At 34.8% G+C, this 14,678-nt stretch overlaps 1 protein-coding gene across 10 annotated transcripts in view; it reads right to left on the minus strand.

Moving 5' to 3' along the window:
• Positions 1-14,678, minus strand: part of CDC27 (cell division cycle 27) — a 61,823-nt gene that overhangs the window by 29,330 nt on the left and 17,815 nt on the right. For all 10 annotated transcript variants that reach the window (XM_007100230.4, XM_024130039.3, XM_007100227.4 and 7 more), the window contains exons 3-8: positions 11,219-11,366; positions 9,549-9,674; positions 4,251-4,348; positions 3,333-3,487; positions 3,016-3,227; positions 1,943-2,057 (exon numbers count right to left, since the gene is read on the minus strand). In XM_007100230.4, coding sequence (XP_007100292.1) covers positions 1,943-2,057; positions 3,016-3,227; positions 3,333-3,487; positions 4,251-4,348; positions 9,549-9,674; positions 11,219-11,366 — 854 coding nt within the window. The remainder of the gene's footprint in view (positions 1-1,942; positions 2,058-3,015; positions 3,228-3,332; positions 3,488-4,250; positions 4,349-9,548; positions 9,675-11,218; positions 11,367-14,678) is intronic.

Here is a 14,678-nt window from a genome sequence, read left to right on the forward strand (position 1 = left end):
TGTGCTCTGCAACGGGAGAGGCCACAACAGTGAGAGGCCCGTGTACCACAAAAAAAAAAAAAAAAAAAAAAAAAAAAAAAATCTGATTATTTTCCAAATTCTAAGGATACTGCTCTTAGAATTAGCATTTCTTTCTGGTGTGTTCAATCTTCTATTAACTGGTCTCTGCTTGCCCCTTCTCTTTTCTCTAATTTATTACCTTATTTCTATTTATTTTCATCACTTAACCTTTTTTTTTTTTTTCTTTTTTGGCTGCGCCACACGTCATGAGGGATCTTAGTTTCCCAACCAGGGATGAAGCCATGTCCCCCTGCAGTGGAAGCACGGAGTCTTAACCACTGGACCACCAGGGAAGTCCTCACTTAACTTCTTTATAAAGTGATCTCTGGCTACCGTGTCAGTGGATACTAAAAAATTTTTTTTACTACCAAATTAAGATCTTTAGCTACTCTCTCTTTCCCTATGAGAGCCTGGCCATTTTAACCCTTCAATTATTATTTCTATCACTTGGCCAGAGTCTTTCCTCTATAACTAACTATCCACTGAATATTTTCACCTAATCTACCACTCCCTTACAATAAAACTTTTATAACACTTCCTCCTCTTCCTTCCCCAGATTAGGACCTCTACATTCACCCAAGGGACAAAACTTAGTCAACTCTGGTCCTTATTTAGCAAAGAACTATCTACTGCACTCACTACTCGGTTTGATATTTTTAGTTGATACTGCAGGCAGACATAGAAGTATAGCTTTTCCAGGAATGTCTTGTAATAGAACAGAGGCAGAAGAGGTTGAGACAGGAAAAGGTTGAGACTGGGCAATGAAATCATGTACCTGTTCATTGCCTAACTTGTCCTTAATTACTCTGACTCACATGGTTTTGGCCTACTTCACCTGGCATGCTAACCACCATCCTACTATGCCTTCTCATAACTGTAATAAACTAATTTCCACACTTATATTTCACTCCCATAATAATAAACAGCAGGTAGTTGCCAACTTTTAAAAAATCCTATTTAAAATAATCCACATATTAACTACTTTATAGTCCCTGTTTACCACTCTTGGAGTTCCTATTATCACTCATTAAGAAGCTATCATAGAAAAAAATTTTGCTGACTCTAAGGAAGTTCAGGAGTGAAAGAGTAAAAACAAAACAAGAAGAAACATGTCTCTCTAGGAGGGTAAAAGGGCTATATCAGTCATTCACATACCAGTTTGACTCATTTAGCTTCCATTTCTTAAACATCTATTAAGCACCGCAATAGGCATTTTACATATAACTAATTTCTCACATAAGATACTCTGCACCACGGGTATGTTTTAAATAAACAGCACTTTGGCTTCTACTGCCACAGACTTTAATAAAATAACATTATAAAAAGAGTCGCAGTTGCAACTCAGTCTTGTTGCAGTATTTACTATAAGGATACTGTGAAATATTTTTTATTTTACCATACATTCACTACATATTTACTCCACCTGTATGAGGAATCCACTATAAAAATTTTATTATCAGAAATAGCTGGCTTTATCATGTTAATTAGTAAAATTAAAAAACAAACATAGTGGTGGGGATAAGCAAAAACTATGGCAGGTATAATTTCCATTATTTACATCCGAAGTGATAGAAACAATCTTAATTTTGTTTTTTAAAAAAAGGAAATTAAAAGTAAAAATCTGAATATGTTTATTTAGCTATATGCTGAAATAAACTATACTTGTGAGTTACAAACTTACGTGGCCAAAAGAGCAACCAGCTTTGTGTCTCCTACTATGACCGGAGGCTATGATAATGACGACCTTCTTTTACATTTAGATAAACTCTTCTAAGGCAACAGCAATTAAAGAAAGTTAGATTCTGAAATTGCCTTTAACAGATTGGAATTTTAAATGAATTCCCTTCATCAATACCAAAACTGTATTTTACATGGAAAATACCTTTTTTGAAGGGGCTCCGGTGGATGGCACGTCAATTACAGAAGATGTGTTAGTGTAGTTTTGTAAATAGGATCCATCTCCAGGACTTGGGGTTTCTAATGGCAAAATCCCAAAACTGAGAAGAGGTTGAAATCAAGGTGTCAAAAAGTCATCAAGGCATATATAAAGCAGCAGTATACTTAAATTAGAAGGTCTAAAAGGAAGAGAATGGCAAATCAGTCTTGGGGGCATTGAGGATCTGAGGGGCAGATTAAAAATAAGCTGTGAATGTAGACTATTCCACCCACCATAACTAAAATTTAAAAAAAAAATCAAACAAGAAACTAAATTGAGCAGCAACTACTGACTCAGGAGACTTATTAGAAATAAAGAAGAGTGGCTTTGTAAAAGCTAAGATCCAAATTATCAAATTACTTCAAATTCTTGGAATTCATGGGATTTAGACCCTATTACAGAGAAAATGTCTCCAGAAACCAATGAACACATCTGTGGATTCAGTGAGTTTTGTAACCTCATGGTCATACTATTTTAGTAGCTCCCTGGCCCTGGGACCCAACTCATAGTCTGTTTTAACATATAATTTTTTACTTTGATTCTTTTGGATATGCATCCTCTGGGCTGGGTTCCTATATTTATACATACATATATTTCTGATAATTTGACAAAATATTTCATATCAACAGGTGTCAATTCTTCCTTCCCATTTTGGAATACAGCACTTTAACAATAACCACTGCTGTCACTCTGATTATTATCATAAGCATTCCAACATTTTAAGAGGTTCACTGATGCACAGCCATAAACACAATATTTTTTAATGCATACACCAGCTGAATAAGGCATGTTTTAAAATTTTCTCCAATATTTAAGACGGAATTTTTATCACAGGTACTGTATTTCTATTACTTCATTTTCTGAAAATGGAATAGGTTCATTATTGACTTATTAAATACCTCTATTTCCATAATGATTTAGAAGTTGCTGTTCATATTAATTTATATTACTAATATAGGAATTACTATATGATCATTTAATATTACAGCACATTTTAAAGTATCTTTTATTTGTCTTACCTTGGGGTTAATGGGCTAAGAGCAGCTGGTCCTCCTAATAAACTTCGACCAGTTTTTGGTTTATTTTGAACTTGTTTAGATAATATGGAAGTTCCTGTTCCAAGAGGGACAGTATCTGGTGAAATTACAGCTGAATCAATATAAGACACTGAAGAATCTGTATTCAATGAGTACTTTGAATTGGAAGATTCTAAATTCAGTCTGTTTAATTCCTGAAACAGAAAATTTCTACCATGTCATTTATGATACATTATTTAGTTCAGATCATTGTTTTTCATTTTCACAATATTTTGAACACTAGTGTATAATACACTTACAATTGTGTCCTGGGGTGTTTCTGTAAGAACTGTCTCAGGCTGTCTGTGAGATAAACTATGATTAGATACTAGTGTTGTGCAAGAGTTGGGCAGACAGCTGCTAAAGTTCTGTAAAGATGTTAATTTAAATGTTTGGTCAGGATCTGGCTTTTCACCTGTGAAGGGGAAAAAAAAAAGTTTGCCTCTGAGGAAATGGTTAAATTTTTTTTTCAAGCATGCATAAATCAGTAGAAATAAGGCCTTATCCAGAGTTTTAAAGTTCTTCTGTCTGTTTCAGTGAATCAGATTTATCTCCCAAAAGCCCATCCATCAATTAATTGTAAAAGTTTACCCCTAAGATAAAGCTGTAAATTCAGGAAATAAACTAAACCACAATGACACTGACTTTAAATATAATAAATCACAGGAGAATGCAGATTTCTGTGTTTGTTTTAAAGCAGAAAGCAACTAGATCTCATTTTGCTCAAGGTAAGGAGTGAGGGTGGAGAGGTGAAGCCCTGTAGAAATCATAGTAAAGTTCTGAGCACTTCTATGTAAAGACACAATGTTTTAAAATGATCCTTCATGCATCCTGGAACATATATGCTGAGACACTCTCCCCCCATATTATCCAGGTCTTATTTATAGAACAGTTTCTGCTCTGGGCATTCTATTAATTTCTTTTCTTACCCAGAATGCTATTTTGGCTAGTGTTATACTCACAATACAACTCATTCTAGAGGACACAAGAAAGGGCACATTATTCCTGAAACATATGATTCTACCTTATTTCTTGTTTTCAATTTTAAAAGCCCTTAGCTTTGAAAAATACTTTTCTAGTGGATAATTTGTATCACTCTCCAAAAATTAAGCAGGGGGAAAAAAAAAAGAGGAAGAAGAAATGGGAGAACCCTCCCGTAGCCACCTCTACAAGCTTACCTATTTCACATAATGATTCAAAGGGGGACCAGAGGAAAGGATTTAAACTAAGGCTCTTTTGGTAACATTCTGATCCTTTGGCAAGCCGATCTGTCTTGCTGTAAAGACAAACAAATAGATTAGACAAGCTATAAAACCTAAAACATCTATTACAAAAAAACTTTTGATACAGAAAATTAGGTAAATCTTATATAAGTTCTGAGAGTACTCTTCTAGATTCTTTCTTAAATTACCAATTTCTCCTTCTCACCATCCTCCAGTCTCTATTATTTAGGGCAGTTCAAGTCAAAAGTCAGGTGAAAGCAAACAGAACATGAATTGAAAGGAATGTTAACAAAATAAACAAGCTATCATAGCCTTCTTAAATACTATATTGCTTTTAATTTCCTGTTGGATATTAGAATTACTGAGGACATATGGAAAACACCCAAATAGTTCAGTCTTATTGTTGATTTTAAATATAAATCCCAGTGGTAATTTTGAAAGTGACTTAAATGCTTCAAATATAGCACATTTAAATGATCAGATTTTTTAACAAAGTAGAGGTGGTAGCTCTTAACTTAAAGGAAAATTCATGTTTCTTTCTAAATTGGGTATATAAAGGCTTACATTTAGAATATAAACAACATTCTTGGGACCCTATATACTTGAAACAATCTGGAAATTATTAGAACAGCATTGTTGCCTCCCTAGCTTTTATTTTATTTTTAATTAATTAATTTATTTTATTTTATTTTTGGCTGCACTGAGCCTTCATTGCTGCGCACGGGCTTTCTCTAGTTGCAGCAAGTGGGGCTACTCTTTGTTGTGGTGCACGGGCTTCTCCTTGTGGTGGCTTCTCTTGTTGTGGAGCATGGGCTCTAGGCGCTCGAGCTTCAATAGTTGTGGCACGTGGGCTCAGTAGTTGTGGCTCACGGGCTCTGGGGCGCAGGCTCAGTAGGTGTGGTGCATGGGCTTAGTTGCTCCGCAGCATGTGGGATCTTCCCGGACCAGGGCTCGAACCTGTGTCCCCTGCATTGGCAGGTAGATTCTTAACCACTGAGACACCAGGGAAGCCCCTCCCTAGCTTTTAAATGGGGGGAAGATGGGATTGAGGGTTAGTGAGACTTGTTGGAGCTTTCAGGTTAAAAAATACTATTCACCTGGTCTAAGGTTGAAATTCTTCATTATCTAATGGAAAAAAATTAAGATACAGCAATTTTTCCAAAACCCTAAGGTTTTATAAAGGACCAGATGGCATCTAACCAAGATTTTCAAAACAACCCTCAAATGAAACTATCAGTTAAAACATAATCTGTTTATGTGCTGTCAGTGTATCTCAGAGAACTGAAAAGAAGACCCCCTTGGGTAACTATATATTGGTGTGCCTTACTTTCAAATTTTGCAAGTGAATAGAAACTAGAATAAATGATGTAATAAAGACAAGAAAATACCACTAGTTGAAGACTACCTAGCTTCCCACATTTGCCTAATTTGACCCAATAAACATAGACAAAGAAGGAAGCAGGAGCAGGAGGCAGACTTTCAGAAAATGTAAGTTTTATCAGTCTATATCTAGGATTGCTTAGATGAAATTTCTTAAAGGAAAAATAGTTGTAACAAGAATGATATAATCATTTACCATGGATAGAGGGGTAACTTAAAAATAGGAAACAAAGCAAAGACATAAAAAGAGTATTTTTTGAAAGTAATAATTAGGAGTGGAAAGTGTCAAATCATTGCTCAGGAACTTTTAACATAAGGCCATGAAAAGAAAAGTACAGTGAAATCTCAATGTTTGACCTAAACTAACTCATGTTATATAGCCCCCTCATTGCTTATATAACTAATTATGGTTTGTCTATTTCTTTACCTTTTTTTTTTTAAAGATTTTTTTTTGATGTGGACCATTTTTAAAGTCTTTATTGAATTTGTTACAATACTGCTTCTGTTTTTGTTTTGCTTTTTTGGCCAGGAGGCATGTGGGATCTCAGCTCCCCGACCAGGGATTGAACCTGCACTCCCTGCACTGGAAAGTGAAGTCTTAACCAACAGACCACCAGGGGAGTCCCCAATTTATTTATCTTTCATGTGTGCTCTCTTGCAATTGATTATAAGCTTTCTGAGGACAGGAAATTATATTTCTCATTTTTATATTACCTCTTTCCTGTTTTCAATAGCCTCACCCCCTTGCTTTGCTTATACAATATATCATAAAATACTTTTACTAATAATTTTTAAAGTTGCATTGAGTAGACTGTATGAATTACTTAAATGGCCAGAAAAGTGGTGGACAAACTGATGAGGCAAAGATAATCTATTCAAGAAAAAATATGAAAATGTAAGAGGTGATCATTTGTGAAGAAAATCCTCTTCTCCAGTATTATGTAAATTATATTGTCTTTTTACATTACCAAAAGATAAATTTTCTTAAACCTTTGATAAGTTGGCAAGGCTGATTTTTATAATAAGCCATGATCTGATTAATAGACCATAAAATAAATGTAATACAAAATGTCTGCTAAGAAGAGATCAGATATACACACACATGCACACACATGGATAGATACTGGTATGTATAAATATTGGGCTGGCCAAAAAGTTTGTTGGGATGTTATGAAAAAACCTGAACAAACTTTTTGGCCAATCCAATAACATAAAAGTTAACTGGGGAAGAAGCCAGATGTGGACTTACAATAACCAAATCTGGGAGACAGATCTCTATTCAATAGAGAGATTAAAAAGGGGGAAAGATTTAATAAAATTAAGCTGCCCGGAGTGCCCCAACTTTAGATGGATTTTTTTAAAAACTAAAACTCTGAAAGAAGTTTCCCAAAGAATTGGGGTTAAAAAAAACTATTTAAATGGCACTGGGAAGAAATAGGTTAATCTAAGAACCAAACTTAGTATCAGCTGTGTCCTAAAGATGCAAGTTCCATGTGCTGTTGTAGACAAAAAGACTAATGATTGTCTACATCAAAATACTGGAGATAACAGATAACCTAACAAGCTATAGCTTCAAAACAATAACACATGAGTTTCTAGATTATGGGGTGCAACTTTGGTCACAAGACAGGTGTATGATGACTGAAATGAAGCACTAGTTTTTGAAGCAGGGTTGTGCCCCATTGGATACTTAACCTTTTCAACTTTATGATGAATAAAAATAACCCATCCTTATTTCTCTGAGGAAGGGGAAAAACCTTCCTTCTTCATGGTTAGGACCTGATAAAACTGCACCTTCAAAAACTTTTAAACAAGTGATCTTGTTTTAAAATAATTAGTAATATATATAGCACTTTTGTGATTTAACACCTTCTCTTACTTTGTTTTATTAAATAATGTTATATAAATGATATCATAGTGTATGTAAAATTTTGAAATTGGCTTTTTTCACTTGTCATAATGCCCTTGAAATCCAAGTTATTATGTTTATCAATAGTTTGTTCCGAGCTTCCCTGGTGGCGCAGTGGTTGAGAGTCCGCCTGCCGATGCAGGGGACACGGGTTCGTGCCCCGATCCTAGAAGATCCCACATGCCGCGGAGCGGCTGGGCCGGTGAGCCATGGCCGCTGAGCCTGCGCGTCTGGAGCCTGTGCTCCGCAACGGGAGAGGCCACAACAGAGAGAGGCCCGCGTACCGCAAAAAAAAAAAAAAAAATAGTTTGTTCCTCTTTATTGCTGAGTAGTAGTTCATTGTACGGATGCGGGTTTTTTTATTCATTCACCCACTGAATTTGAGTTGATTCTATTTTTGGGCTTTTACAAATAAATCTGCTATGAACATTCATGTACAAGTACCATTTTACATTCTCACCAGCAATGTATGAGAAATCCCATTGCTCTGCATCCCCATTAGCACTTGATATTGTCAGTACTTTTAATTTTAGCCATTTTAATAGGCATGTAATAGCTTCTAATGGTAGTTTTTATTTCCTTTTCCTTAATGGCTAATGATTTGGTACATCTTTTCATGTGCTTATTTACCATTCACATACCCTCTGTGGTGAAGTGTCCATTCAAGTATTTTGCCCATTTTCTAATTTCTAATTTTCTTATTATTGAGAAGTTAAAAGAAACAAAAAAGACTCTTCTATCAAGTCTTTCCTAGTTACCATCTTACCTCTCTTCTTAACTGGGTAGGACTGATTATTCCCTCATTTGAACAGAATACTGCTCAAATTTTATCATAGCACTTAAATTGTGATGATAAAAATTTATAAACTTTTGCTTACTGTTTCTTTCCTCCTACACTTTATTGTAAACCTTTGGGGGATGCAGAGGAGGACGGTGAGTTATTTATCTTTACATTCCTAGTGCCAAGTATGGTGTCTAGGCACAATAGGGGATGGATCTCAAAGTGTTTTGAACAAATGACAAGAATCACAGTTGCATGAACTAAATCCATTACTCCAAGTCCTTCTATTAAGATAAATGAAGCTATTGGTATTATATCTTTACTTACTCCTGTTCTCAAAAGAGTGGTGCCATCTGAAAATGAGCCCCAAATTTCAGCCAAATAATTTATTCTGTTCAAAAAGGTATTTTCAAGGGTTTTTAAAAAACTGCTATTCAAACTAGCCTCAATTTATCTTAAAACAGATGCTAACCTAATTCTTTAGATAAGCAATCCTCAATCATTTCTCCCACATGCAAAAGATGACATTTACACATGAAATGCCCTCCCATGGGCAGTTGAACAATTCCTGTTACCTAATTACTCCCCAACTCAGTGTATTTCAGAATAAAAATCAGTGAGAACAATATTATCATAGTGATAACTCTGAATTCATTCTCACTTGCTTTTAAGAGACTTAATTTAAAATAAATGTAAATAAATTTTAAGATTATTTGTAAAATCACTAACATTTCAGCTACCATCATAGGAAATCTGTCAAATTCATTATGACATACCAGATGGGAACTGCTATTCTTTATTACTGAAACATGACTTCATGCCTCTTTCTAAGGAGCAGTGGTGACATTTAATATTATAGAAAAAACTTCACTCTTTGCTTCTTTTTCCTTGGTAGGTCACATGAAGATATTCTCCTAACCCAAGGTAAAAAAAACCCACATGCGCACTCAATTGTTAGGTAGTGCTGCTGTAGCTATTTATCATTAAAGCAAAGTGGACAGTCATAGACAGGATCGAAATCTCTACTGTTTTACAGGTTTAACAAGATCATGGAACTACAAGACTGTGTACTACTCAACCAAATGCTATTTGATAAAAACAGATCAACATAGTTTTTTTTAAAACCACAAAGCATTCTAGTACTGGAAACAAATTTCTGGTAATTTGAATCATTCTTACTTACCAATATACATGTCCCAACAATGAAAGAGTAAAGCAAGCTGAATCACCAAACTCAGTAACAATATCATCATGGCTTTTCGGCTTATTAAACACTCCACCAGATAAGATCTGTTCCCCTTCTGCAAGCCTTTAAAACACAAATTTACAGATTTAAAAAAAAAGTCAATATAAAAAGCAGTGTGTGTAAAGACATTCTTCATTACTAATGTACCTCTTACTATGGAGACAAAGTAAATCTTAAAATTTCAGTCTTACTTTTAAAAATAGAAACAGTTACCTTTATTCTCTGTATGTACAAATCTAGTCTGAGCAACATACACATTACTCACGTCAAAAGAAACGGAAGACCATTATACTGGGGGGAAAATATGAATGGTTCCTCATTAACAGATGTGGAGGTCCTTCTTAGTTCTATAATTCCTTGACGTAGGAATTTGCAAGCAGGTTAAACAAGTCTAACATATTAATTAAAAACTGCATACTTAATGGCCTCAGTTATTTTTAGGTTTACAAATAAAACTTAATAGCACTTCATCTATTTATCAATTATGTTTTCTTGATATAGAAAATTACAAATGTTCCCCAAAGGGAAAAGAAATTTGCCTGATTTCACTATATATTTTTAGCATATCAGAGTTTGTAATGGTTTGTGTTTTAAAGTTTTTTCCAAATCATCATGTGGAAAACTCTCAAGTAAGCTTACATAGTATATCCTAAACATAAAACTTGATATCTAAAGTTCTGTTACTATCAGTGGGACTTTTTAAAAACTATAAATATTTATAAATGGGATAAGAATGTCTAATGTTAAGAACTGGCTTAAGAAACTGGTAAATTAAATAAGTAGATTTTTAAGAATTTAACATTAGAATCTTTGGAGTAGAAATAATTCAATAACAAATGTCTCAGAAATTTTATATATATTTTAGCTAGCTTTAATTTAAAAGTCATCAATTAGACACTGGACAAATAAAATATTTAGCAGACTATGGAGACTTTATGAGGCTTATTTGTATTCTCTCACTGTAAATCTACAGACTAAATACAAAGGCTTTTACAATTATCTGTTTAGTCACCTTTACCATTATTCCATTTCTCACAGCACAGAAAACAGTTTGACAGACTACAACTAGCTAAATCTCTAGCTGCCTCCAGATTCAGAATATGGACAGCTGACTTGGTTGAACTGTACTGTGCAAAAGAAATGTTCTCCTGAATCTGCCTCCTTGCTTCAAAGGAGTAATGGTTCCCAAACAGAATGATCTTGAAAGGCAAATAATTACACAACTATCTAGACACAAGGGAGCATTAATCTCAGATGAACTGGTAAGTTAGGTTTTCAGGCTTATTCCAACTGGTCTAGCAATGAAAGCAAAGGAGAAGAAATAACTTAGGATCATTTTAGAAAATGATCGGAATTAGTTATAACTTAGGTTTCTCCAGAGTTAAATTCTATTATTTATACCATAACAATGAAATCTCTCCATAACAAAATAATAATGCCATAAGCAGCAGTGTAAACATTTCAAAAGTTACTGAAATAGACAAACCTCTACTATCAAAAGAGGGGAGAAAGGGAGTCAGTCCGAGTTTAGTCCATCAAAAGAATTTTATCCAGAATTCTACAGTGTAAGTAGAACAAAATTAGATAGAAAAGATTTAGAAACTTACTTGCTGAGATCAACACAACATTTTGCAAGCAGGTATTTACATTGCGGTGTAGTACAACTGTGTCCTTTCAAGAGTCTATATGCTTTATATGCCTTTCCTGAGCGGTAATAACAGGTTGCCAGTAAAAACAAGGCTTCTTCTGAGTGTACTAAGAACACACACACAAAAAAATTGGCTATTATTCAGTATGTTGAATGGTAATCATTTTTATCTACCAATAGGTAAACAAGTTTAGCAACAAGAAAAAAAATCAGGCATGTTATTTAATACAAAAAACAATTTATTAATTCAAATTTGAATTAAGGAGAAATACTTTTCTGATAGAAAAGTTAGTTCCCCAAGGAACCAAGGAAATAATACAATGAAGACAATCGTAGTAGTCTCTGTAAATCTTTAAGAAAAGCAAACACATGCACACAACTACCCTTAAACAGACTACCAGAAAAGTATCTTGTTTTTATGTAGTATTTTTCTAATAGACTCTTTAAGAGGACAGAAGTCAAATTTCATGAGAGGGAAACTCAGGGTTATAAACCTAATTATCAATCTGTACATTAAAAAAAGACCAGATTGGAACACAAACAAACAAAAAAAAACCAACCCACTTATTTCTAATACCAAATATACACTAGAGTATATTCAAGATAATTTATGAAAAAGGAAAAAAATTTCTAAATTATGAATACCCACACTATTTAAACACTCAATTGACAGACTTGACACTTGTCCAGTAACAATAATTAAACTGCTCTTTAATGGCAAGAGCTGAATTATTTATCAACCTATTGACTTTTCTTTACATTAGGAAATGCCTTAGTTAATGAAATGTGGCACTTTTCCCCTTATTTACTCTCTTCCAAACTGACCATCACCTCACTTCTACCCTCACAACCTCCCAACCAATCCAGATAAGAATTTTTTTTTCTTTTTGGCCATGCCACATGGCATGTGGGATCTTAGTTCCCCAATGGACCAGGGATCAAACCCGCACCCCCTGCAGTAGAAGTGCGGAGTCTTAACCACTGGACCGCCAGGGAAGTCCCCAGATGAGAGTCTAGAAAGGTAACAATAAAGGGGATAGAAAGAAAGAGGGAAAAATCTGTTCTGTGCTTCTAAAAATGGGTTATGTAATAATATCATGGCGCTGAGGGATCATCTAAGCCAGTGGTTCCCAAAGTGTGGTCCCTATACCAGCAGCAGCATGACTTTGGAGCTTGTTAGAAATGGAAGTTCTTGGGCCCCATATCAGCTCAGACCCCTAAAATCAGTAATTCTGGGAGTGGGGACCAGTAATGTGTTGTAATAAACCCTTCAGGTGATTCTGATGCATGCTAAAGTTTGAGAATCACTGTTTTAAAGTACAGATAAACTTGCCACATCTTCCTGAAAAGTTAACTCAAAGATGTGGGATAAAAAAGTAATTTGAAATTTTCCTGTTATAAAGATTTTCCTTTTTCTTTACTTTTCTTTTCTTTCTTTCTTTTTTTGCTGTTGTTGTTGTATGTCATGTATGTGCAAGCAAAACCCAACAGAACCCTTCTTCTCTGGTCCACTGTATTTTTCACAAAACCCTAGTATAAAAAACAGTGTACAATAAATGACATGTAGTAAATGATCAGAAATTTTAGCATATATGTGTTAATAGGATCTACAGTAGTATCTGTGATTCAGAAGCAAAAAAATGAATGAGGAGCTCTACTGCAGTGGGAACAAACTGTTAATATCATTGAAATACACATGCTAATTCACATAAGTTAGAAAGTGTGATTTCTTATAGATTTTGCAAAGGTCTAGTTTCTTGTCATCTAAAAAATTAAGCTTTTAAAAACTAGTTATTATACCAATAAACAATGGCTCCCAAAAACTAGTTCAACTTTCAGCTATAAAAATGCTTTATCAAATGTTTGTTTACAAACACTTGATTATGTTTAGGTCCATTTTTCACTGTAGTAAAATTCCCTAATACTGAAACTCCTTTTCTTACGAACAGGTCAGGCTTCAAATATAGGTTAGGTCATTTAATATAAGCCCAAAATAATTAAGAGGAACTTAAGCTTGCATCCTTCAGGGACATTTCCATCAAATGGGAAGATGAATTAGTCCCTCAGTGCTTTTAAACCATAAAGATACCAAATATCGTGTGTGTGATTTTAGTGTCATACTGCAACTACTTTTTTGAAGTGTGATGACTTAAAAACTATATGTTTAAGTGACATTATAGATTGGAGGTTTAAACAAATCTTAAGCTTAATGAAACTATAAGATAGTGAAGTAAATCCAGAACAACTTGAAGGGTTGTGAAACACATGGAGAGACATGGGTGGTTTTTGAGGCTTCCCAGAAATAACTTGACAGCCCCAAACATAGCTAGTGAACCAGTAGTAAGTGGCTATAATAAATTTTAAAAAGGTAGAGTACTGACAAATAGATTTCATCTGGAACAGTAACGCCAACTGACTGACAGTGGCTGCCTCAAGTGCTAAACTCAGAAAAATTCTAAGATTGATCATGGCTTTGCCAGTAAGTGTGCAGAGATCAAAATAACAGGATCTGGAAATAGTTATAGATGTCTGCATGACATTTATTTGCCATCCTTTATTAACAGCCTTAATTAAAATATGTGACTGGGAATTATATGGTGCATAATATACAACTGGCCCTCTGTAGCTGCAGGTTCTGCATCTGCAGTTGGTTGAATCTACAGATGCAGAACCCATGGGTGGTCCTGAGATGGCTGTGTTTTATAAACAGGAATAAAGTAAACACTGATTCCACAAAGTCACTCTTAAAGTAATACTGATAAATCAATCATGTATGACTTAAATTAAGGTACATCCATGTGATTAAACACTCTACAGCTGTCAAAAAAAAAAACTGACAAAGATTTCCAGGATGCATTGTTAGGTGAAAAAACAAACAGGAAGTTACAGAACAATACTGAAAGTCCTGTTCTTACAAACAGGTTAGGCTTCAAATATAGGTTAGGTCATTTAATATAAGCCCAAAATAATTAAGAGGAGCTTAAAGCCTGCATCCTTCAGATACATTTCCATCAAATGGGAAGATGAATTAGTCCCTCAGTGCTTTTAAACCAGATAGACACCTCTTCTTCAAGTTGGCTTATAATCTAAATGAGCAGCCTTTTCCAAAATGGACCAGTTTTGGTAAGACTTAAAAGTCTGTTGAGGTGAGTGTTATCTATCTAGCCTTGATAAACTCTACAAATACCACAGAGAACTCCTTAGAGGTTAGAGTACTCTGCTTGCCACCCTGTCAAAAACTCTGATGTTATAAGTATTCAAAGGGCATAAAACCTATGGAATCATCTATGATTTGTGATACACATTTCACCTTTTTTTTTTTTTTTTTTTTTTGCGATACGCGGGCCTCTCACTGTCGTGGCCTCTCCCGTTGCGGAGCACAGGCTCCGGACGCGCAGGCTCAGCGGCCATGGCTCACG

Source organism: Physeter macrocephalus, chromosome 14 (genome assembly GCF_002837175.3).
Source record: "Physeter macrocephalus isolate SW-GA chromosome 14, ASM283717v5, whole genome shotgun sequence".
Taxonomy (NCBI): Eukaryota; Metazoa; Chordata; class Mammalia; order Artiodactyla; family Physeteridae; genus Physeter; species Physeter macrocephalus.